General features: G+C 34.0%; 3 protein-coding genes, 1 long non-coding RNA gene and 1 pseudogene across 10 annotated transcripts; 3 read left to right on the top strand and 2 right to left on the bottom strand.

Moving 5' to 3' along the window:
* Positions 1-225: 225 nt before the first annotated feature.
* On the top strand, positions 226-3,273 carry LOC107907891 (alpha/beta hydrolase domain-containing protein 17A-like; annotated as a pseudogene).
* Positions 3,274-4,619: 1,346 nt separating this feature from the next.
* LOC121209731 (uncharacterized) lies at positions 4,620-8,085 on the bottom strand. Its single transcript, XR_005904816.1, has 3 exons — positions 8,012-8,085; positions 5,179-5,262; positions 4,620-4,896 (listed from the first exon to the last, which is right to left on the bottom strand). It is a non-coding gene; the product is annotated as an uncharacterized lncRNA (long non-coding RNA).
* Positions 8,086-9,293: 1,208 nt separating this feature from the next.
* LOC107909782 (protein SUPPRESSOR OF PHYA-105 1) lies at positions 9,294-16,326 on the top strand. 5 transcript variants are annotated; one of them, XM_016837435.2, is made up of 9 exons: positions 9,294-9,505; positions 9,607-10,130; positions 10,512-11,739; positions 12,603-12,760; positions 13,128-13,980; positions 14,361-14,507; positions 14,655-14,972; positions 15,054-15,113; positions 15,282-16,326. In XM_016837435.2, the coding sequence occupies exons 3-9, from the start codon at positions 10,513-10,515 to the stop codon at positions 15,471-15,473; spliced, it is 2,955 nt and encodes a 984-aa protein (XP_016692924.2). In that variant the 5' UTR covers positions 9,294-9,505; positions 9,607-10,130; position 10,512; the 3' UTR covers positions 15,474-16,326. The 5 variants fall into 5 exon arrangements, with proteins under 5 accessions (XP_016692924.2, XP_016692922.2, XP_040936914.1 ...); XM_016837433.2 differs by having other exon boundaries at positions 14,652-14,972; XM_041080980.1 differs by having other exon boundaries at positions 9,607-10,199.
* Positions 16,327-16,517: 191 nt separating this feature from the next.
* On the bottom strand, positions 16,518-19,700 carry LOC107909783 (cytokinesis protein sepH). 3 transcript variants are annotated; one of them, XM_016837436.2, is made up of 3 exons: positions 19,135-19,700; positions 17,113-19,025; positions 16,518-16,976 (listed from the first exon to the last, which is right to left on the bottom strand). In XM_016837436.2, the coding sequence occupies exons 2-3, from the start codon at positions 18,995-18,997 to the stop codon at positions 16,831-16,833; spliced, it is 2,031 nt and encodes a 676-aa protein (XP_016692925.1). In that variant the 5' UTR covers positions 18,998-19,025; positions 19,135-19,700; the 3' UTR covers positions 16,518-16,830. The 3 variants fall into 3 exon arrangements, with proteins under 3 accessions (XP_016692925.1, XP_016692926.1, XP_040936915.1); XM_016837437.2 differs by having other exon boundaries at positions 17,113-19,009; XM_041080981.1 differs by having other exon boundaries at positions 17,113-18,891; positions 19,135-19,699.
* Positions 19,701-21,536: 1,836 nt separating this feature from the next.
* On the top strand, positions 21,537-25,714 carry LOC107909781 (CMP-sialic acid transporter 1). Its single transcript, XM_016837432.2, has 8 exons — positions 21,537-21,761; positions 21,917-22,000; positions 22,088-22,302; positions 22,411-22,487; positions 23,103-23,274; positions 23,478-23,664; positions 23,916-23,993; positions 25,174-25,714. Exons 1-8 carry the CDS (start codon positions 21,714-21,716, stop codon positions 25,315-25,317), a joined length of 1,005 nt encoding a protein of 334 aa, XP_016692921.1. The 5' UTR covers positions 21,537-21,713; the 3' UTR covers positions 25,318-25,714.
* Positions 25,715-26,030: the final 316 nt, after the last annotated feature.

Here is a 26,030-nt window from a genome sequence, read left to right as displayed (position 1 = left end):
ATTATGCTTAAATTTTTCTATGTTTTTTTCAAGGACTGTATGCCAATACCATATCTGAATATGTGTTGAGTACATTTACTTTTGTAAAAAAGTAAAGAATCTGGATAACCAAGAATTGCTAGTTTAACCTGGTAAATTGGTCTTCATTGGCTAGCAATTAAGTTTTCATCATTTTCATTTAGCCTTAAGTGAATATTTTACCGTCTGGTGCAAGAAGCTATCACCATGCCAAAGGGAAAAATGATGGATTTGTTTGTTCATACCTCTAGGAATTATGATTGATGTCTTGGAATGACCTTTTTGTGCATGTTTCTTATCCGTTGAAGAAACTTCAGTTTAGCTACTCCTTAAATAAACTAATGGTGTATAGGTTTCTAATAGATTTTCTGTGATATTCTGCAGCTATGACTATTCTGGATACGGACAATCTTCTGGAAAGGTATATAAAATAAACATATTGTTTTGAAAGGAAAGGAAAATTAAAGTTATCTCTCTGTAAAAGATATGGTTATTATCTCTAAGGTGATAGGATTATATAAAGCTCTTTCTTACTTTTATCTTTTTACAGCCAAGTGAGCAGAGCACATATGCAGATATTGAAGCTGCATATAAATGTCTTGAAGAGAGCTATGGTACAAAACAGGAAGATATCATCCTCTATGGTTAATCTGTTGGTAGTGGCCCCACTTTGGATCTAGCAGCTCGACTGCCTCGGTTAAGAGCTGTTGTTTTGCACAGTCCCATACTTTCTGGTTTAAGAGTAATGTATCCTGTAAAGCGTACATATTGGTTTGACATTTATAAGGTAACAGAAAGCTGTATAAGTTTGCTTCTCCAGATTATTCTGCTAATAAGGATTTATTTATGTGAATATTGCAAAAATAATGTGTTCTTTTTTGGGCTGTTTGTTTGCAGAATATTGATAAAATTCCACTTGTCAATTGTCCGGTTCTTATCATTCATGTAAGTATCTGTAATCCTGACAGTCTATAAGACTTCATATATTATAAATTTCATAAGCCTACCACATGCAAACATATCTCTTTATGTTTGAGCCATTATGTTACTTATATTGTTCTTATCTTTTTTACATTGAATTCTTCATAATTATAATGGAACTTAAAGAATTCTCATTTTTCTTTTATTTCTTCAAAGTCCAAAATTACTTTTGAACTTTTTTAGGTTTAAACTTGAAAGGATACCCCCATTATTGAAAGATGACATACTAAAGCAACACTCAACATTTTCTTCATATGATATCTTGAATTTTAATTTTTTCCCCTACATTTTCCTTTGATATGTTTGTTGTAATAACTTATCTGTTCTTACCCAAAGTTCCCTGGATCCACTTTCATTGGATGATGAATTGATGATTAGAGCTTTTGGCCTGCAGTCTGAATGAAAATATTGTGGCGGGGGGGGGGAGTGCGGGGGGCTATCAATGAATTTTGTAGACCTTTCTACAGTTTTGATTCACATAAAGTCATATCTGATCATTGATTTTGTCATGTTTAGTGCTACGGTGTTTCTCTTGAAGGTCCAATTCTTTCAGTCAAGTCTGACAAAATATAGATCTGCATTGAACTTTGGCCCATGCAGTGTCTCAAGTACAAACAAAAAGATAGCTGTCTTGGCAATGGGTAAATAATTGCAAGTTTTGGAGGATTGGCATTCCGGACAAAGTAAATTAATTGGAGTCCATAGAATTAAGAGTTCTTGCAACTTAAACACCCTTTCATCTTCTCTACTGAGGTGTAAATTAAGAAGTAAGAGGATCATGATTGAACCATTGTTTTCTTTATGATTTACCATCATTTTGTTATTAGTTTATTCTTTAGATAGTCAACAAATAACTATAGGAAACGATGAAGATTCCACACCCTTGTTTTGCTACCTAGAAAGAATTAAAAATATCAATCTCTATTAATTTACTTTTATGAGGATAAATAAATTGGCTACTGTTAGGACAGATTATCCATATCTAGGGAGGATTGTTGAGCAGTATCTTGAAGTGAAAAGAATGGTCTGTATGGACCCCATTGATGGCTAACCCAGATTACTATGCCTGAATTTTGGTTTGGAAACCTTGCCTTAAGTTGACATTGTTGAAAATTTTCTGCATCTCTGCCATATATGGATAATTCCATTAGACAGTGCGCTGAAATTTAGTTTTCTTGGCTCCTTTTGCTTAGTCAAGTAAATCTTCTGTAGGTTGTATTTAAGGTTAGTTATCCTCATCCTTATATTCAATTTAATGCATGATTCCGGATTATGATCAAAATTTTCAATTTGTTGGCTTCCTTATACTTTCATAGTGCATAAAAATATTTGATCTATTTTACTCAAACTCCAGAGTAAATCCAATACGAGTACGTGTGCTATATTGCTTTTCCATATATAGAGAGAGAGACATATTCTCATACCTGTGTCAGTATAGTTTATAAGATTTGACTGTCAATGTTTCCTTTGTATTTGTCTTCATTTATTGAACTAGTAAATGACTACCACATAGAATATTGTTTGCAAATTACCTCATAGAAGGTGAAAATGATTTCATAGGCCACCAGTTATGGCTTTTGAGACCAGTCTGTTTATATCAATGTGCAGGGAACTTCGGATGAAGTTGTTGATTGCTCCCATGGAAAGCAACTCTGGGAACTATGCAAAGAGAAGTATGAACCTCTATGGCTTAAAGGAGGGAACCACTGTGATTTAGAGCAGTACCCTGAGTATATAAGACATCTCAAGAAGTTCATATCAACTGTTGAGAAATCTCCTTCTCAAAGGTACAATTCTAGGAGAAGCACAGACCAATTTGAGCAGTCTCGGAAAAGTACTGATGCATTTGAGGTTTAAAGTAAGAGTACTGATCGAAGGGAGAAACCAAGGAAGAGCACTGACAGGCCTGAGAAGTTGAAAAACCAGTCTAATAATTTGGATAAGCTAGAAAAGCTAAGAATCTCTTTCGATCAATTGGAAAAGTCTCGAAGGAGTGTGGATTGCCATGAGAAGTCCCGGAAAAACGTTGACCATCAGTTGGAAAGAGCTCGCAAAAGTGTTGATCTGTTGGATAGAATACGAACAGGGTGATGATACTACTTTCGTGTAAAGAAAAAAAAACTCCATGCAAGTGTTTGACATTTCATGTTGTGATGAACTAAATCTGGTTTTGTTCTTTATTAATTCTTATGGCGTCTGAGGCTTTGTATTTGGTTTTCCCAATATCTTTTGATTATACTATGGCATGAAATATGAGTTTGGTGTTTTGCTTGACCTGTGTTTCGGCCGTTGAGATCTCTCTTGCAAACATAAGCTAGTTTTCCTTGGGCTAAAAAAATTGGGAATCAAACTGGTAAAAGCTTTGGTTTTTCGATTCAACAGTAAGCTGATTATTATGCAGGCTACATGGCATTAATCATCTTAAGAGAACAAGCAGCAGTAAAAACCAGATTTGCAACCCTTCGCAAGTGTCAAAAAGTCTTTAATTTTTAAGAATTTTATTAAATTATATATTTTAATTAAAATATATTTAATAATAATTATGTTTAAATATGATTAAATTATTTATTATTGATAATAATAATCTTATTAAAATTTAAATAACAATAACAATAATCATTTACCAAAACAAATTTCTGCTAAGGGTATTCTAGTCATTTTGGTTTTTTCATTATGCTATTACACCTCTATTACACTCAACCAAACACAGGATTACTATTACGCCTCTATTCCATTACATTCAACCAAACAGTTGATTTGCTATTACACAGTTTTTCCATTACACCTCTATTCCATTACACCTCTAATCCAATACACCTCTAATCCAATACAGCGAACCAAACGTGCTGTAAAGAATTGTTAAATATTGCCAAATACTATGAAATAATGTTTATTTCTTATTTTTACTTCTTTTTAATATAGCTGAAGCTTTGCCAAAACAGAGCACAAAGTTTTAAAATTCTCTTATCGGTCTATTATTTTGGGAGGAGATTTACAATACTATATATAATAGGAAAGTTGCAGGATATACTATCCAATACTAGATGACAGTGAAATTCTCAATATGTATTATCCAACATGTAAAGAGATATGAGCAAGAGGCAACAATCCACTTGCCAAACTAGTTGGGAGCATGAATGAAAAATGAGGAGAATATTCTTATGCAATTCATCAGATCTTTATGAATGATGTTATAAACTTAAAATAGTTGGATTTCAAAGAAGGTTAGATGTGCTGAAAAAAGGGAAATTTTTAGTGTTTTATTATTAAAGAAAATTGGGAAAGATTAAAAAGGTTTGTTTTCATTTTAGCCATTAATTTAGTTTCATCTTATGGTTAAAAAATTGTGTAAAATTAACGAGGTTCATATCATGTTTTGCATATATTAATAGAGTTTTGGTTGCAAGCTACCTACTATTAAAATTATGGACCAGAGATATTTTCATTTGGGATACTTTCAACATATGATTCTCTTAAATTATTATTCTTGTTCTTTAATCTTGTTTATTAGTGCTCTCTTTATTCGTCATGAGAATTGTTCTATCAAGTTATCAAGAATATGTAAATAAGCTATTTCTAATAATCTAACTACTCCAACAAGGCACCTATTACTTGTCATCTATATTTAATCATTTCACTTTGTATTACCAACTTAACAATAAATCAATGACAAACTAACTTATCAAAAAGTGTCACGTGACATGAAAAGTCAACTCAGCTCTCCTACCCCTTAGCAAGGAGACTCTCTGCCACTCAAGATATCTACTTACTCCTTCAATCTGGGCTTTCCTTAGTATCCCTTTTTCCTTCCTACTTGACCAATCTTTTCCTTCATCACCATTATCTCCACGTTCTGGCTCTCCACCCCTTTTGAATGAACTACCCCAGCCTTCACGTCTATTTCTTGATAAAAAAAACTAATCACAATATTACCACTAACAAAGACTATATTAAAATATTATAATCATATAAATAATATCCAGTAATATCTCAAAATCTTATTATACTTCTTATTACTACTATTTTTCAAAAGAGATAAACAATTAACCATAAAATATATTCCATTTTTATGAGTGGAGATTAAACCCTTAATTATATGATTAAAGATAATGTAAAAAACCACCACACGATACTTCAATATTATTTAAGCTCTTAATACTGTTAGAATACAACACTTACAACTTGGTCACTCGGAGGAGAATGTCGTATTCCACATTCTTCGATTATTGGCCACAAGGCTGTCCACAATATTCACCACCACACCTAATTGAGGAAGTATCACAATTAATCTTGGTAATATGAATGGGGATTCCAACTATTTTTTTAATTCAAAATGTTTTTTTTATATTGATTTTAAAATGGTTAAATTTTAAAATTATATGTGAATTTTATTTTAATGTGTAATATTATATAAAAATAATAATTATGTATATTTTTTATATATGAAATTTTAATTTAATTTAATTTTCACAAATTACTAATACATTTATTGATATAACATCATTTTAAGTTTATACATTATATATACAAATAGTTATATTTATTTAATATAAAAATAATATTATGTGTTTATTTATTTAAATGTGTTCAATTGAATCAAAATTAAAGTTTCACGGGTATATTTGAATCACCATAAAAAATTTATGTACGTAATTGTACCAATTTAAAGTTAATTTATCAAATTACACTAAAATCAAAATTCATATATATTTTCAAGAATTATCCTTTTAAAAATCATGAAAACTAATTATTTTCAAATTCCTAACTAGAGGTGTTCATGGATCGAGTCGAGTTGGGACCAGGCCTAAGCATGATATTAACATAATTTATGTTTGCCTAAGCCCGACTCGGCCTAAAATATGTGTAACACCCCAAACCCGTATTCGTTATCGGAAAAGGGTTACGAGACATTACTGGACTTATACATTAGCATTCGTATAAAACCAAGTCAAAAAATTGCATTCTAAATTAAAACTTTTCAAATTTTATGGTAAAGTCCCTAATATGGGCCTACGGGGCTCAATACATGCTTTGGAAGTGGTTTGGGACTAAACCGACAACTTTGGAAATTTTATCTTAAAGATAAGGGCACACGCCCATGTGGCCTAGGACATGGCCATGTGGCCAGCCCATGGGGCTCCCATGGCCGTGTGGCCAACCCATGTGGAATTCTGACTTGCAATTTTTTAAGTATCAAAGGGGCACACAGCCTGGGCACACGCCCATGTGGCTAGGCCGTGTGGTAAACTGATTTTTCATCATTTTTAAGCCATTTTCACACGCTTATAACACACGACCATGCTGGAAACCCGTGTCCTTCAAACGACCAAGATACACGGCCGTGTCTTTTACCCGTGTACTATCCTGACTTCACATTTAAGGATGCAGGGGACACATGGTCATATCACACTACCATGGGTTTACCGTGTGTCACACACGGCCTAGACACACGCCCGTGTGTCTAGCCATATGGACGAAAATAAGCTGTTTTAGGCCACTTTTCTTACCCTTTCATCCATTTCTTGCACTTAAACACGATTATACACTAATAGAGTCCAACTAATCAATTATTTCAAGCCATAGCATGTATATTTCATTTTCCAACACAAAACATCACATTCAACTTACTATGCATACTTAATCATTCATACAATTACATTATCAAATCAACCCTTATACATGCCATATAAATCAAAAAGTTGTTTAACAAAATCTACCGGAGTAAATCTGGATAGTGTGATCCTTGATGTAGATCCGATCCTCCGTATATATATAAGTCAATGTACAAAACAAATAACATACACAAGTAGGCTTATAAAAGCTTAGTAAGCTTATAGGCATAGAAGAATAAATCTTACTGAACATTGTGCACAATCATATATCTTATAATTTAACTAAATCTTCCTGTAAATCACAAAATCATTAATAAGCTCATATGAATAATTTCCATGTTGCTATTCACAAATTTTAACTTCCTTAAGCCCATTTCTAATTTACTTCCATAGTCAAATTAGGGAACACTAATGGAATTGAGTACTTTATTAACACATTGCCATAGTAAACCATGGACTTGCATATAGTCACTTATCACACACCGAAGCCATAACCCTGCTATGGTCTTACACGGATCACATATCATACCGATGCCATATCCCAGATATGGTCTTATACAGAATCACATTATCACATCACACCGATGCCATAGCCCAGCTATGGTCTTATACGAAAACACATATCACATTGCACCGATGACATAGCTCAGCTATGGTCTTATACAGAAACACATATCACATATTTTCCATCAAATCATCATGGTCATAAAATGAAAGCACTCAAATCCATTGTTCCAACTAATTTGTACTTTTAGTTAAACATTATTTAGTAATTAACACAATTTAATAGTATTCATCTATAATAAGATACCTTAGCAATCATAAGATTTTCATAATAAAACATGAACTTTGCCATATGAACTTACCTGGGCTAATTTGCAAAAGTCGTAGAATTTCAAGGACTATTCTTGCAATTTCTCCTTTCACGATTCACTTCGTTTTCTTGATCTATAATTATAAAATTATTTCTCCAATAGCATCTATTTCAATTCTATTTTATTTCACAATTTATGCCCTTTAATTTTCGAAATTAAACTATTACCCTAAACTTTTCAGTTTTTACAATTTAGTCTCTGCTCAATTTATTCATCAATTGAGCTAATTCCTCTCAAATAACACTTTATCAAGACTTTAAAAGTCAAAATTTCAACAAAAAACCCTAATTCCAACAACTTTCACAATTAGATCTTAAAAATCAATTTCTATAAAAATCTCTTCATAAAATCATCATATAATAAAATTAAAACCCCAATTCCATGATAAATCATCATAAACATTCAACACATATTCATGGCAACTATCGAAATTACCCATGAAATAAAAAAACTAATGAATTAAAACCTAGTTGTAAAAGTCTCAAAACACAAAAATTACAATAAATAATCAAGAATTGAGCTTACATGTAATAAAAATATGAGAGACCAGCTTAAAAGAACCCTTCAATGATGTTTTTACTGGAGAAGATGAAGAAAAATGAAGAAAACTCTAGATTTTCCAAATATATCATATTTTACAATTAAAATTTTACCTTATTTCCAATTTTGCCCTTGTTCACACTTGATTTTTTTTCCTGCACAATCATGCTGTCAATCCATCTAATTTGGGTCTATTTGCCTTTTAACTCCTTCCTTGATAATCTTTTAAGCTATTTAATCATATTTTACAGTTTTGTACTTTATTCAATTCAGTCTTTTTTCTTCAATTAATAACCGAAATGTTAAAATTTCTTAACGAAACTTTAATATTAACTTATTAACACTCCATAAATACTTATAAAAATATTTATGGCTCAGTTTATGAATTCGAGGTCTCGATACCTCGTTCTTGACCCAATTATCTAACAATCTTCTTTTTAAACACAAGATTCACTAATTAAAAAAAATAATCTAAAATCACACCTAACCTTTACTTATAAATTTCTAAATTACTATACTCACATGTCGGATTTAGTGAACTCACATCACTATTTCGACACCACTGAAATTTGGGCCGTTACAATATGTGCTTAAAATTTTGCTTAAATTTGCCCATATTTGCAAAAGACTAACTCAAACTCATTTTAGGCCCTCATTTTATTTTTAAAATTTTTAAAAATTTTTTATATTATATTATTATCTAATAATTTTATACATTTTTTATTTATTGAAAATTTTTATATAATCATCTTAAAATTATTTTTAATGTTTATATTAGAGTAGTATTATATATTTTGTATAAATTTATTTTTTAGTGTGTTCTAAACTACATAATATATAAAAATAACATAATATAAAATATTATAAACTTAAAAATAGATTTTAAACAAATCTAATTTTTTTACCAAAATTTAAATTTTAAAGCCTAATATTTTTATCCAAACTCTTTTAAATTTTTGACGGACCTTCATGCGACGGATAGCTCGACCCATAAAAATTCTATTCCTAACCAACCCATAAGAAAACATAAACTAACAAAATATGATTGGCGGGACTTTTTCCAAAAAGAAGATGATTGGCCCATGGTTGTCCATAAAACTTTAGGCCCAATGGTATAGTCAAGTTGTATTGCTACACGTGCCAGCCGCCAGAGGAGGGCCTACAATCTACGTGGTTCGTTAAGAACAACTCGTTTCTGTGTTGCCCGACAGTGCATCGCGCAATTCGCAAATAAACAACCGCCATTGGATTAAAACAGAATTACAGAAGCACCCCTATAACGGTTTTGCAGCTTAAAGTATCCAACGCCTTGTGAGGCTATCCACAAACTGGCCGTGTCTCAATCGGCCTTTGTTCGGATGTGTGTTAAACGCCTGCATGTTCGCCACGTGTTCCGTCTTCTCTCGTCACTGTTGGACCCCATATCTACACTGTGAGAGGCTTTAACTGCGCCGACAATGGGGGAGCCTTTGATGGCAGGTTTGCTAATAGTTAACAAAACCAGTGGCATTTACATTTATAAGACATTCCAAACCCTTTATTATTTATTATCTTTTATTTTGACTAACAGATTTTTGCAGGGAAAAATATCGTGGCTGCTGTTTCATCCTTACATTTGAGACGGCTCTGAGCTGAGCAAAGTTGTTGAAGCAACCCAGTTGTCTTTAATTTTTCCCATAGAAAAAGAGAATCGATCCAATAAGTTTCACCTTTTTTTCTTTCTTTCTAAAAAGAATAATTAAAATAATAAATCTTGAAAATTCGTGGACCAAACAAAATTGAATCATTTTAATTTTGATTAACTTCAAAATTAAAAAAAAAACTTAAAAAGGAAAAAAAATAAAGAATATCTAGGGGACACCGAAAAGACGTTGTTCTGTTTCCGACTCAGTTTTGGCATGTCTAATAACTGAGAAGATATTATTAATATAATTATTCTTTTACATACCCCAAATTATAATTTTTTAATGGTATTTCTTGTTTCCATTTCTGGCAAGTTTTTCTTTAGTTACTTTCTTCTTTTCTTTTCTTTTCTTGGTTGGATTTGAGAGTAACTGTTAACTGCTCTCTGCTAAAAAGCTAAATTGCCCTTGGTCCTAGATGTGTAAGTTATTTCTTCTGGTTTTTCAATTTCGACTTTGATAGTTTGGGAAGAGATTTTCATGTGATAAAGGTGGTTTTTATTTTAATTTTTTAGACACCGAATTTCCTTTTTTGTTTGTTTGTTTGTTGAAGTTGAAATTGAATTTATTTGCTTCAGTATTGAGATTTGAAACGATGCATTGAATAGAAGATAACTTTGTTTTAATATATGATTCAACATCCAATTGTTTTTTCTTTTTGTGTAGATACAATAAATTTCTAGCTTTTGGCAGCCCTTTATCTTTCATTATATGTGTTGTTTGTAGTTCTTATAATAATGTGTAGAGTAAAAACAAAAACAAAAACAAAATGATTGAATTGGGTTTTATTTGGAATTGGATAGTATGGAACGAGATGGGCAAGAAATGGCAGCAAATGAATTACCAGAGACTGCTGAATTCAAAAGAAAGGACTTAATTTTTCCTTCGAAATCCGAAGGTCATATTTTGATGGAATCGCCAATGAATGGTTTGAGTCGCTTTGCACCTCAATATCCTGGGACTTCTATGAATGAGACCGAGACTGAGACTGGTATAATAGTCGAAGAATTGACTGTGGAAAACTATAAGAGCTCAACTTTAACTTTAGCCAAGAACTCGAACAACTTAAGGCAGGGTCAGTGGGAACGAATGTATCATAATCAAAGGCTGGAACACGAGGTTTTAGATGATGAAAACGCAAACCATGTCTTGTTGAGAGCAAAAGAGCAACTTGCAAGAATGTCTTATGAGAACCATAAGAGCAAGGATATTGACCAGACGACAGGGGGAATGGCTTTGCATTTGAAGGCTACTGATGACCACTTGGGTATCTCGAGCAATTCATTGTCAGTTGCAGCTGCTCGGTTGAAAATGTCATCTAGGCCTAGCTTTTCTCAGTTATTTGTCAAGAAAGGTATGAAAGGAAAGGACATTATCAGAAGAGATCCACATGACCAACCTTGTTTACTTGGGATTGATAGGTCTACTACTGACCCTTGCCCCAATGCGATTAGTTTGAGGGAATGGCTAAAACCAGGGAGTCGAAAAGAGGATAAAGTTGAAAGCCTGATTATATTCAGGCAGATTGTGGAGCTGGTGGATTCAGCACATTTGCAAGGAGTTGTCTTGCAAGACTTACGACCATCCTGTTTCTGTTTATTACCACCTAATAGGGTAATCTATACTGGTCTGTCTGTCAAGCAAGGACTAGAGTCTGCAGTAAGTAATGATTTGAAGAGAAAAAGGGACCTGGAACAGGGTATTAATGCTTCCAATTGCAGACGAGGTACAAAGAAGCTAAAGCACAATGAGAACATGCAACCTTCTGGAAACAAAACAGAATTCGCCTCTCCTCATGGATCCAAGACCGAGATGCAAAAAAATATTGGCTTTCATACATCTATTAAGCAACATTCTACCTCATTTCTCAACCAGCCTCCAACTTTCCACTATGCTACACCATCTGTTGTGCAGTCTACTTCTGCAGCTATACAAATGGAGGAGAGGTGGTATGCTTGCCCCGGGGAGCTCAATGGAAGAAGCCTTACATTTTCGTCAAATATATATAGCCTTGGGGTTTTCCTTTTTGAGGTGAGGAGCTTTATTAGTCTTTCATATTTGTTAATACTTTCGGTTTCCTTCTTTGCTTTTCTCTGCATAGAATATGATGCATTTTAACCCTGTATTAGCTATTAGGTCAACCATACTAAGAGTATAAGTCTTGTTTTTGTGTCTTTGAACCATACATTTTATTGATCTGAGATATTAGGATGAATCATTTAAGACCGTAACATTAAAATATGTGAAAAAACTCCAATCCCTGAATCCTTGCACATCTCGATTTTTCATCACTTCAGGGGTAGGTATTATGTTGTAATGGCTTATCCATTGTTCTATTAATTGATGATTGAAACTGAACCAATAAAAAGGGCACTGAATATATTACTACAATTTGTGCCTATTAGGGAAAAGGGGGAAAGGAAAAATGTGATTCACAAAAATTTGGGACAATATAGATTGTACTCTCTCACTAAAGGGCGAGACATTCTTCCTCACAGGATCTGGTTCCCTTTTTGTGTATTTGTCTCTTTGCACGTGTCATTGAGAGAGTAACCTTAAAACCGCTAATCACATGAATCTTGACTTTTACAGTATAGAGTAAGTTGGAACAAATTAATGCTTCCTAGTACTGATGCTTCCTTTGAGATAGGGTCCAATACTTGAATCTTTATAATCTAAAAGTTATGTCTATTACAACCCGATGTTGTGTATTTCCCCAGTACCTTGAGCATGCTTTCAACCCATAACTTCTCTAGAATGCATCTGAAAAGGTTTTCCATTGAACACATCTGGTTTGTTATTAAGCATCTGGTTCGAATATATCTCAGTTGCTATACTTTTCACCGTAGAGTTGATAGGCTATCGTTTCTACTAATGCGGGCTGTTTCTATCAGTTGCTATGTTGTTTTGAATCAATGGAGCAGCATTCTGCAGTGATGGCAGACTTGAGCCAGCGGATTCTTCCACCAAATTTCCTTTCAGAAAGTCCCAAGGAAGCTGCCTTTTGTCTTTGGCTTCTTCATCCTGGACCTCTTTCTCGTCCAACAACTAGGTATCCATTAATCTTTTATTACCGGTCATCAGCTGCAATAACTACTAGTTATATAGCAGTTTTGTTTACTATAAGCTGTCATTTTATATTTTGAATTGCAAGAAAAACAATTCAGATAGAAGTTAGTATATGTTGTAAAATTCACTACTCGGGTCTATCCTTTTCTAGCCTGCACATTAGTAATTGTTTTTTTACTTTACTGTCATTTCCTGACTCCCTAAATAAAATGACGTCATTACAATTCCAAGTGCTTGTACTTCATTTTGTTGGTATGTAGATTATGTACTCTACTGCAATGCATTAAGATTTAATGTAGATTCTTTTTGTTTTAGTCCTTTAAGTACATTTAAATTCTGTACAAAAACAGGGAAATCTTGCGGTCTGATTTATTTTGTGGATCCCAAGAAAAGATTAGCGGGAATAATTTATCAGAATCTCCTGGTAATGATATTGCTGTATCAGAGATATTACTACATTTTCTAACTAAACTAGAAGAACAAAAGCAGAAGCGTGCCTCCAAATTGATGGAAGAGATTAGGTTCTTAGAAGAAGATATTAAGGAAGCTAAGAGAAGGCAAGCATTAAGGACATCCTCAGTTTTCCCTCAAATACAAAATGGATTTCCTGATGCAGGAAAAAAGTGGATGCATTCTGAAAATCCTGGAACTTCAGTTGCTCATTGTGTACCAAATTTGAAGTCAGATGTAAATGATGGATGGTTGTCAAAAAATATCTGGCAACTCGAGCATGCCTACTTCTCCATGAGATCCCAAATCCACTCTTCTGAAACTGCTGCTGCAGCAGTCTCTGACAAAGACTTACTGAAGAAACGAGGCAAGTTGTCTGAGTCACAAAGTGAGAATGGAAAGCTGAGAATGAATCAGAAATCTATTGATCCCCTTGGGAGCTTTTTCAAAGGTTTGTGCAAGTTTGCTTGCTATAGCAAGTTTGAAGTCTGTGGAACAATAAGAAATAGAGACCTTCTAAACTCTGCAAATGTGATATGCACTCTTAGTTTTGACCGTAATGAGGATTATATTGCTACTGCTGGCGTATCAAAGAGAATCAAGATTTTCGAGTTCGATGCATTCATGAATGATTCTATTGATATCCACTATCCCGTTGTTGAGATGTCAAACAAGTCAAAGATTAGCTGTGTGTGCTGGAACAACTACGTAAAGAATTATTTGGCTTCAACTGATTATGATGGTGTTGTCCAGGTAAATACTTGAAAGATACCTTGATGTGCATGTTGGTCAAATAAGGCATTCAGGTTTTATCCCAACAACATTATATATAGCAATATATTTGTTAGATGTATATGATCCATCATCGGTTTGGTACTGTTCCAGTAGACTGGTAAATTCTTTTCATGATCAATGTTGTAGTTATTTTTTATGCATTTTATTGACATCTATACCGTTTGCCTCAACGTTGGATTATGTTTGGCTCTATTGCATCGAAGAGTAATTGCAACTACTGAACTTCTGTCTAAGCATTCAATTTTCCTTCTGGTTTGTGTTGGAATATGGTATTTTTATTATTGAATGAAGGTTGTTGCCATGTATTTAATTGATAAAACGATGTCTTATGTGTACAGACATGGGATGCGGGAACTGGTCAAGGACTCTGTCAATACAATGAACACCAAAAGAGGGCATGGTCTGTCGACTTTTCTCAAGCTGACCCAACAAAGTTTGCTAGTGGAAGTGATGACTGCTCTGTGAAGCTTTGGAGCATTAACAAGGTATGCTTTCCTGCCTCACTTATCACGTAGCATGTGAAAGTTTTGGTGTTTTGACAAACACCTACATGCTTGCATGCACATGTAAGAGTTTTGGAACTGCAGCTCGTATGTTTTCAGTGAAGCTTATGAAGAAAATTTTGATAGCAGAAAAGTTCGCTTGGAACCTTGTGGAGCCCTGCAAATGTCTGTTGTGTTCAGTTCTCTGGTTTCTCTCCGCATCTGTTGGCATTTGGATCGGCTGATTACAAAGTCTATTGCTACGATCTCCGTCATTCTAGAGTCCCCTTGTGCACACTGGCTGCCCATGAAAAGGCTGTTAGCTATGTCAAATTCTTGGATTCCAACACCCTTCTCTCTGCATCCACTGACAACACCCTGAAGTCGTGGGATCTCAAGAAAACTTGCTCGGATGGATCGACCACCAATACTTGCTGCTTAACCTTTAGTGGCCATAAAAATGAGAAGGTTAGATATTTTCTCTACATCCTTCAAATTTTGAGCATCTGCAATATTTCTGTGTTAACTATTTGTTTTTTGCTTCATCAGAACTTTGTGGGTTTAACTGTCTTGGATGGATATATAGCATGTGGGTCAGAAACGAATGAGGTAAATATGTTTAATCACAAAAAACAGGTGCTGAAATCCATGGCTCAATTCTGGATTTTCTCTGTCCTTTTTGTTTATGATCTTTGACATTACACATGGTTTGCATGCATATATAACTGAGCCAACACAACTGATATCCAAATCTTCTTTTTTTTTTCACTTTTGTAGGTCTATTGTTATTATAGATCTCTGCCAATGCCCATCACTTCTTATAAGTTCGGGTCTATTGATCCTATCTCTGGGCATCAAACCAGTGATGAAAATGGACAGTTCGTTTCAAGTGTCTGTTGGAGACAAAAGTCAAACATGCTTGTTGCTGCCAACTCAACTGGAAGTATAGAATTACTGAAACTAGTGTGATGAAAACCTTTCCCCAAAATCAGTTCTGCTCAATAACCTGTAATTAGCTTGGTTGTCCTAAAGATAGATTACATTTACTTTGAGAAACCCATGATTTGGTTCGATTGCAGAGGCTGAAGGGTAAAAATGAGGGCAAAAACTTGTTCACCAACTTTGAGTCTGCCTTCAATTGAGTGTGCCCATGCTCGCAGTCATATTACTCTCTGGTTTCCTACTAAAACTGCTATGGCCGTTGGAGTATGGCATCTTTACAAGTGCATGACCATAACCACTTGGAATTGGAAGTTAAAGATGACAATACTCTTATAAGTTGCTGGCGCCCTGCAGATTTACCGACTGCTCCTTGTGAACAGCGTTGCATTTAACTTTAATGGCAACCTTGATGAGGGGTGGCACCAAAAATTTTCTTGGGTTGCAAAAGTTCATGAGCAAAAACATTACTGATAGACTTAGTAGCAGAAGAAGTATGTGCCCCCTGAAGACTTTTGTGTTTAAGAAACATTCAACAATGCTTCTTAGTTCTTAAAGAGTTAGGAGGCATGCAGCTGTCAGTTTTTGGCAAGGTATTTTCCGGAGCATTTTGCTTAGTGATTTGTAGATATTTGTTCCTTTATGATTAATTCCAAAGTTTCTCGCTATTGCGAACAAATAGAAAACTAGCCTTTCTGATTGAGAAGTAGTTTGTATATCTCTATGGACGTGAGGGACCTTCCCACCATTACAAAATGGAAATCCCTTGAGATTTTAACTGTTATATATGTCTCTATTTGCTGACTAGTATTGTTGTAAAGGCCCTTAGACAGCACCTATATACAGTTTGTATGTATTTAATAGCGTCATTAGGATTTGATCATCTTACTTACATGGTTCCTTCTTATTGTATGGAAACAAGAATACCCATATAGATGAATTGAGTACAATTATTATATAATTAAAGGTATCCAAAGGAGAAGGTAAAAAACAAAATTGAACTGCTTATTGAACTGGCTTAAAGAATTTGTATGCTATGTGTTGAGCATTAATGAATTGTTTCCGCTAAAGTTGTAGCAAAAAATGTCTCTGTCTTTCATAAATCAAAGATTATGATTGTTCAGTACAATTACCAAATTTACAGATTTAAGGTGCTGCCAGTTTAAGCTGACATGTTCCCGCCCTTAAAACTTTGAAAACTCGATGAGCTCTGAGCACTTGTTCCGAGGATTGTCTGTTTGAATACTATCTTTTCCACTCTGTTTCATCTTCAGTTGAACCCCCTTTTTTTTTTCCCCTGTAATTATTGATCTGGCAAAGCATTTCATCACCGCAAACTAGATCAAACATGGTTTCTGTGTCTAAGCAATCAACATGTTGAGAAAGGCTAGGAGAGCTCAGAGTCTGAGACATGGCCGGATGATGATCTCCGTAGTCTGGGGCTCACTAGGAGCAGCTGGCTTTCTGAACTCATTCTGAAACTGCGGACACGCTGATTCATTGGAGGTCTTGTTGATCTTGCTTTAGGTGTCACTGGAAAAGAAGACAGGCTGTCAGCATGAATTCCAATGTTTAAATTTTGACATGAAACGATAATTTGGTGTTGTGCCTTGTTGTTTCAAGAGGAAATGCATGAATGAAAAGAAAATTCGAGAATGTGGTTGATTACCTGGATGTTTTGTTCTAATATCTGCAGATTTTTTCATTGTAGTATTTATCCTAGGCAGTGGTTCAGGTGAAGGCATGGACCTGTCAGTTGCTGATGTGTATAGCTCATCAGTAGTGACATTTTCATCGCCACTAGCCGAATTTCTGTCGCTTCCCGATTCCGAAGTGTCTTTGAGAGGAACTCCTGTTTTGTCCTTTTCCAATACTCTATAAACAAACATCTGAAAAGGGATTTGTGATGTGGATAATGGATTGGGAGTTTCCCATGTGGGGAATATCCGTTGAAGCCTCATATCAATGTCACAGTAATCCACAAGCGGCTCCGGTAACTCTGACTGACTGTTATAATCAGGGTTCATTAGAAGTGACCGTTTTATATACCGAAGAATTCTGCAGATGGATAGGAAGTTAGGCCTTAGATCCGGATCCGCATGCCAACATCTCTTGATCAAGCTTGTTATAGATTTTGGTGGCTTGAAAGGAAACAATGGCCTCTCCCCTGCTCTTATGTTTCGGCTCATTTTGTCCCCTTGAAGATGGCCATCTTCGAATGGGACTTTTCCAGTTAGAAGCTGAAAGCAAATCATTCCAAAGCTATACACATCTGCTTTTCCAGTGAACTTTAATTTCACTTTACTTCCTGGCCGTTCTTGCTCCTCTAGAACCTCTGGTGCATGCCAAATGAATGACTGTGTTTCATTCTGGTTCGCTGCTCCCCTCTGAGGTATTGAAGACAAGCCAAATCCCGAAACTTTCGCCTGCATGTACCCTTCCGAAGATGTTCCTCTCAGCTTAACATAAATGCTGGAAGGATTTAAGCCACCATGGTAGATTTTATTTGAGTGTAGATATTCCATTCCCCTTGCAATCTGAAGCATTAGATCAACAGTGACCGGAAGACAAAACGACGTTCGCTTTCTTGGGCCGCAAGTTTCTTTTATGCAGTCGCAGAGGCTTTTATGTGCTAGTTCCATGAGCAAAAGGCATTCCTTCTTTTCTTCATCAGTGAATCCACAAAGGAAATGCAGTATGTTTGGGTGGGAAAGAGATAATAATGAAGAAATATCAGAAGCTACTGCTTCTACATCTCCAATTATGTGTCTCAGAATAAAGCTTTCACCTAACCAGTAAACCTCCTTGTATTGACTCCCATTACCGAGCCGCCGTCTAACCTGATAGTCCTTCCACCCCAATAGAATTGAACTCGGTAAAAGCTTATCTTTTAAAGATTTTGAACTATCTAAGTTTCTCAAAAGCAAATCAGCAAGTTTTCTCTCCTGCTTTCTCAATCTTGAGTTTTCCTTTTCCTGGATTTTGTTTTTAAGGATCCATCTATCTTCTTTCCAGACATTGTCGATCCTATTGCAAAAATCTTGAGTAATAAGATACTGCTTTGCAAATTTCCATTGGAAAAGTTCAGGATCAATCCATTCTTTATGGTACTTATTGGAGTATACCCGTTTTTTCTTTTGCATTTCATCTTGTTCCCAACCGGACACTTCGGCTGCAGATTCGATTGCTTCAATGACAACCGGAATGCAGGAAAGCAAGTTACTGATATGCAACTCAACGCAGTCAGTATTCTGATAGAGAGTTATGGCTTTAACCCACCAGTCTTTAGATTCCAAGCTTTCCTTGATGTAGGCTTCCCCTTCTTTGAAAATCCTGTGGAGCTCTCTCAATGGCATTTCAAGAACTTTCCATTTCAAGTTCCTCTCTTCGAATTTCAGGTTATCTTTCATTTCATCTGCTATCGATTTGTATGCAGAATAAAAAATATCTAGTAACAAAATGCATTGCCTCTGGTTAATTTGGATGTTGTCACGAAAAACCATTAATGCCTTCAAACTTCCTAAAGCCTCCCCTATCTGCCGAAATTGCTCCATTTTGGTCTAAGGCTAGAACAAGGAGGCTCTATCAAAACGGCATTTGTAAATAATAATGCTCATCGTATATACGAATTAAAAAGAAGAGGAATCAAATGAAAAACAAGTGAATATTACAAAAACATGACATTGCTTACCATAGAAAAACAGGCCAAACTTGCTTCCTCTGAGATCAATGAAGGTGATAGGAACTTACAGAAGCTTTTTTAATTCCTCCCCGATCCCAATATAAAAGAATTCAAAGCTTTCTTCAAAAATCGGGAATATAGCAGCAAAACTAAGAATCGATAGTTTCCGCCATTTATGAATCGAATTTCAGCAAAAAACAGGAAAAATCAGAACTCAAGAATCGAAACCGTGTACATGATAATGAAAAGGGATGTCAAAGAAGTGAATGGAATTTAGTATTACAAGGAGTATTGTGTTGGGCGGGGAAATTGTGTGTGTAATGGCGGTGATTGGTGTGTGTGATTGAAGGCAAAGTTTGTTTTTGACGAGGCACTGACGTGACCAGACACTTGTCAGATTGGGTGGCAATGGCATGGTGTTCCCGCGAGTTTCGATGTTCATGGCTTTTAGATCGCATTGTTCGGCCATTTCTAATGCATTATTTTCCTGTATTTTTCATACTTCTCCAATTTCCGCTCCCGTAGATTGACTACGTATTTCCAGGGCTGTGAAGGCTTAATCCTAGGGGTAAAATAAATTGATTACACTCGGATCCTGACATTATATGCCAATCTTTTTACCTTGTTACTTAATCTCGTTTAGCTTCAATTATTACATTTGATTGAATTATTCCTTCTTCTTTTTTTAATACATCTAAATTTAATGTTTATTATCTAATTACACACTAATCATCAATCATTGGCTTAATTGCAAAGTTCAAATTAAAACCTTAGAATTTCGAGATGCCAATAAACTATGTGTTGGTATAAATTGTAACATAAAAAGAATTCATTCCACATTAAATCGAGTTTGGTAATTATTAAAAAATATTTTAATATTTATATTTGAGTAAATCATTTTAATTTAAAATGTAAGTTTATATTATATATTGTTGTTTTATGAAATGATTATTTTGGATTAGTATTTGATAAATTATAATTGAAAAAAATTATTCCTATAAATAGGCACATTTTATTTTTTTATATTTAATTTGTCCTATACATTGGCTTGATGATTAGAGTATTCACTGTCCCAGGTATGAATTGTGTTTGAGTTGTGTTAATTGTATTGCTATTAGGATTTTGCACTCCTCTTGTAATAAAAGAAAAAGAAAAAGAAAAGAGTATATATCGATTTTTAAATCCAACTTATGTGGTTTGAAATTTTTAATATAATACTTATATTTAAACATTTTATTGAATTGATGTCATCCTTAGTCGAGACACTAACCCAATTATAAAATTACGAAAGTATACATTCTTTTAAATTATAATTAATATTACTATCACACTTTTATTTTTTCATACTTTTATATCATCTTTAAATAAAATAATTAAAAACAACAACTTCAAGAATCAAATACATGTTTAATAGTATTTTAAATACATGCTTATCTTGTAGTTGAGTTTTGACTCTTTGTAAGTCTTTGAGCTTTTGTAATTAGACTTATCATGAGTCGGTCCAAAGTAAAATTTTAGATTTTACCAAAAAATAGGTTTAAAAGTTTTCCCAAACTCGACTTAAAGACTTACAAAGGGTGGGGCATTGGGCAAGATTTTTTTAGCCCAAGCTTAATTTGGTTCGAATATATTATATTATAATAAAAAATTATATTAATTATATATGTTAAATAAAAATTATATATTTATATTAAATCACTAACCCAATAATAATTAAATCATTTATCTAAAACCTAAAAAAGAAAACCTACTCAACTAAATAATCCAACCAAAATATAAATTTTTAAAAATGGTATTTAATACAATAAAATATTTATTATACTTATTTGTGTTTTTAATATAATAAAATTTTTATTATATTTATGGTAGTATTTTTAATATAAATATTTTTTAATGTGTTAGAAAACTTTTATTTTAGTAATTTTAATACATTTAGTGTATTATATTTAAAAAATTAATTTTAAATAAAAACTAATTTTAAAAAATTAAATATGAGTAGGTGAGGCTAAACCCGATTTTATCTTTATTAAATTAGTTGAGCTTGGGAAGAAAAGTAAGGCCATCTTTTAGACTATGATAGGCCCAAACTCAGTACATCTTATAAACATCTTTAATTGTGAGTAAAGAGTTTAATTATTTTTTATAGCTTAAATATTATTTATTAATCCCTATTCACTATGTAACATGTAAGTTATATTTTATACTTATATTTAAATTTGATAAATTTAAATATAACAAAATCTAAACACACATTTTAAGCGTCGTACAAAGATTAACCGAAGAATTCAAAAATTTAAATAATGTGATTATTAAATAAATTTTATTTAATTTATATTAATTTTTTTCCATTAAAAAAGGGGCCATGGCCCCACAAGAAATGACATATGAGCTCAGCCTCAATCAAGTGTTTAACTCACAAAAAGGAAACTACGCGAAAACGGGGCGGCGTAAATACGACGACGTGTATGTTGTATCAACTGATCGGTGCTTCCAATGGTGGTAGCTCTTTCACTGTCGCAGTACTAGTTGCTCTCTTGCAGTAGATGACAATGCTTCTACTCCAGTACGCGGATTGTAAGAAATGAAAAATGAAGTGGTACATAGCAGCTCTCTTCACCGTCCTCACCAGTTCTCAGGTCACTGTTTTCTTCTCTTTTACTTCAAACTCTAATTCTCCTTCTTCATTCCGCTTTTCCCACTCCCATGAATTTCCTTCCTCTCCTCCCTCAAATCCTTAACGCTAATAACTTAATATAACTATTAGATCTAAATTCATTTTAATGTTTGGCAGGGGATATTAACAACTCTATCGCAAAGCAATGGCAAATATAAATATGATTACGCCACCGTTCCTTTCTTTGCAGAGGTTTTTAAGGTACTTTTTCAAATTTCCATTGTACTTTCTTAATTTTATATCTGAAAACTGATTGTTTATTTTTGAGTAATTTGATTTTGTTTACAGCTTATTGTATCGAGTGTTTTTCTATGGAGAGAGTGTAAGAAATTGCCTCCTCCAAAAATGACAACGGATTGGAAAACTGTTCGATTGTTCCCCATTCTGTCTGTCATTTACTTAATATATAATAATGTCCAGTTTGCTACTCTTATGTATGTCGATATTTCGACGTATCAGATTATGGGCAATTTGAAGATTGTCACTACTGGAATTCTATTCAGGTGATTCTCTCAGTATTCTGTATATGAACTATCTTTTTATGTCCTCAAAAGTGTACTATCTCGATATTGTTCTCACGAATGAATAGATGAGTTTGTTGCATGATTTAGGTTATTTCTTAAGAAGAAGCTATCTAATCTGCAGTGGATGGCGATCATTCTATTTGCGGTTGGAACAACCACGAGCCAGGAACTTGAGATGTCTAACTGAACTATTTATGTTCTCTACTGTTATTTATGTTACATTGACTTGTGGTACAAGAAAAGTTTATGAATGCTTGAAGTTACATGCACTTTGAGGTCAGATCAATATGTTTTGACTGTCGGAAAAATTTAATATATTTTTGGCTGGTCAAACTTGATTCTCACGTGAGAAATGAGAAATCAAGCAATGGTTTTACTTTTTATGAAACAAGTTTAGAGAGATCCAATAAAAAATCAGTTGGAAGAACTACTTGATAATTTTCTCTGCAAGTAATAATTGGAATAAACGCTTTAATAATTTAATTACATTCTGAAAATTTAAGATAGGACAGATAAAAGGAGAGTGAGGATTAGGAGGAGTGGCAAGGAGCAACAGCTTAGTTAAGAGTGTAACATCTCCGCATAGAAAACTGTTGTATCTCATTAGGACCTATCACTTATGCTCTTGAAGTAGGCTACTTATGCTCTTGAAGTAGGCTATCTGCTATAAAATTTTAGAATTTGTTTTACTTTTGCTGCATCTCTTTTCTATTTATAATTTAGTGAAGTATAAGTATAGGTTTCACAATTCAAATCATCCTTCTGTCTTCTCTTTATTAAGGTCAAAGGTTGTGGAGAGGCTTCATGTGATTCCCTCTTCTCAGCACCAATTCAAGGATACATGTTAGGAATTTTATCTGCTTGTCTTTCCGCATTGGCTGGCGTGTATACGGAGTTCTTGATGAAGCAAAACAATGATAGCTTATACTGGCAGAATGTACAGTTGTACACGTAGGTTCCTTTCTTTATCTTTTTTATTGTAAAGTGTTCATTGCCTCATTATTTGAGGAATATTACTATGCATTTAAAGTATATTTTGTTTCTCTAATCTTATATGTAACCAACCAATGTGTATTACTATATTGTCAAGTTCAAGCCATTCAAAGTAATTAACATGATTGTTGGTTGATTTATTCTCATTTATGTTCTTCCAGGTTTGGTGCAATTTTCAACATGGCACGGCTTGTAGTTGATGATTTTAGAGCTGGATTTGAGAAAGGACCTTGGTGGCAACGGCTGTTTAATGGGTACAGCATCACCACTTGGATGGTTGTGTTAAATCTAGGCTCTACTGGGCTTTTGGTTTCATGGTTAATGAAATATGCTGACAATATAGTCAAGGTATCTTCTTTGTAGCTATTCTTGATTCTGTGTGTGGTTTCTATCCGTAGGCCGGTGAATGTTATATTGTCATAGATTTTTTTCATGTTTTCATGTTTTCATGTTCGAACCTGGAGATTTCCCCTTGATTTGTTTCATGCTACTAAACTTCTTAACTGCTTTGTGACAATCTAAAATTTTGGGTAGAATTCGTCTGTTCTTTTTTGTTTTCAAGTTCTTTAACAACTAGTTGTTTATGCTTATTCATTCAGGTATATTCCACATCGATGGCCATGCTATTGACAATGGTTCTTGCTGTGTTCCTCTTCGGTTTCAAGCCAACACTTCAGGTAGGCTTCATTGCTGTGGTCTAAACGAGATATCCAACTTAAATGTCAGGCTATACTTGGATAGGTTTTTTTCAATTCAAGCTGTCCCAGCCCAAATTACTAGTTAATAATGAGAAACATGTTTTATTTAAATTTAGTTATTAATGTATAAATAATATTAATATATAAAAGCCGTGTTTAATACTCTACTATTTAACAATAGTTAATATGGACTTTTGGACTGGGCCTGGGTAAGGGAAGTAAAAAATATCTGCTCCAATTCTGCACAGCCCATGGCAAGTCTACCTGGATATAGCTATTCAATTCATTTTCTTTTCAGGGTTGAGTTTCATGGTTAATGAAAAAAGCTCTCACACACACTGATAGTCCTGAATATGTTATCAACTGTGGTCTGAACTAGATATCCATCCCCTAATTCAGTCTCTTAAGGTTTTGCTTGGTATGTTGAAAAGAAAATCGGAAAGATGGATAAAGGAGGAGAAAAAGAGAAGTATAAAAAATATATTTTTCTTTCCATTGGTTTAACTGGGTATGAAAAATGAAAAGAAAAGTAATTTCCTTTCCATTCATTGCTTTGTAGAGTTAAAACATAAGACGAAGGAAAATAAAAATTTTAGAAGATACATAGTCTTGTAAATATGCACATTTAACTTATATCTCTCTCATTTCTCCCATCTTAGCATTCCAATTCAGAATGACTTGTTTTTATGCATGATGAGGAATTGTTTATCCTTCCTATTTTTTTTCTTTTCACTTTTTCTTTCTTATCAAATGCACTTAAAATTTATTTTCTTTCCACTTTTCCACTCTCTCTTTTCGTCCTTCAGAATTTTCACTTAACCAAGCACACACTAAGTCTCTAAGTGTGTTATCGTAGTTGTGTTCCAAACCTGGATGATGGTGTTAAATTTATATTTCGTTGGGCTTTTAGTTTCAGTTTCATGGTTAACAAGAAATTCTCACACAAAGAGGCACATATACAAACATATGGTCCGGAATTTTTTATCCACTTGTCAGGTGATCTATGAGTTATCCTGTCTGTTTTGGTCATTTTATGTGAATATAGTTCTTGAAAAATACAGAAACTTTTTGGGGCTCCTCTGACAGTTACGCCGCCAGTTTTGTTTAGCAATTGTTGAACATTGGATTGCTTATTTTGCTTTTCTTGGCATTTTTGCAGCTTTTCTTGGGAATCATTATTTGCATGATGTCTCTACATATGTATTTTGCTCCTCCAAGTATGTTTGTAGGCCTGCCTCCAACAGTTATATCAGATCCAGAGAGCCTTGTCATTGTTTCAGATGACCATAAAGCAGAGTCATGAATCAACATCTTTTCTGAAGTATGTAATTCTTTTGCAATTCTCCTATTAAAGGAAATTAAATTTATTAAAAGTTTCACCGCCTACCAATTGAAATTCATCAATTAGGTATTTAGTTAGAATTTTTATTTTTTACAGCTGAACATAGGACATGAAAATGAGTCCCACTAACAAGGTAACGTGGTCATGTTTGATTACTTGGAATGGTCATTTTCTCATTTGAGTTATGAGAAAAAACCTTGTTTCCTACATATTCATACAAATGAAGGTTAATTCCCTTTGTTTTATGGAGTTGTCTTCTGTTTCTTGATGAGACGTTAACAGATAGTTGGAAAGAGAACTATGCATTATTGCAATGGATTAATGAAAGCGAGCAGTACTCAAAGCAACTGTTTCTTGACTGAGTCTGGCTTATATTGTTTTGCTATTATAGATATCGATAACTATGGTACAAATCAAACCATCATAAGTGGCCGATGTTTTTCCTTTGCAAGATTTTAGCTGCAGCTTTGTTAACAATGCAGTGACCACAGACCGCTACAATGAATTGCTTAAAGGTTATTCTGTTGGATTGGTGGGACAAATGCCTGCTATTGATGTTCTAAGTCAGTCATTACTTTTGTTTAGATGAAATTAAATGAAAAGTCTAAATACGTAGATCCAATTATGCCGCATTGTTGCCAATGCCTGAAGGTTTTGATGCCCCGAAGAAGCCA

Source organism: Gossypium hirsutum, chromosome A11 (genome assembly GCF_007990345.1).
Source record: "Gossypium hirsutum isolate 1008001.06 chromosome A11, Gossypium_hirsutum_v2.1, whole genome shotgun sequence".
In the NCBI taxonomy this organism is placed as follows: Eukaryota; Viridiplantae; Streptophyta; class Magnoliopsida; order Malvales; family Malvaceae; genus Gossypium; species Gossypium hirsutum.
Note: the sequence above shows the minus strand (reverse complement) of the source record. Positions and strands in the feature narration are given on the sequence as shown.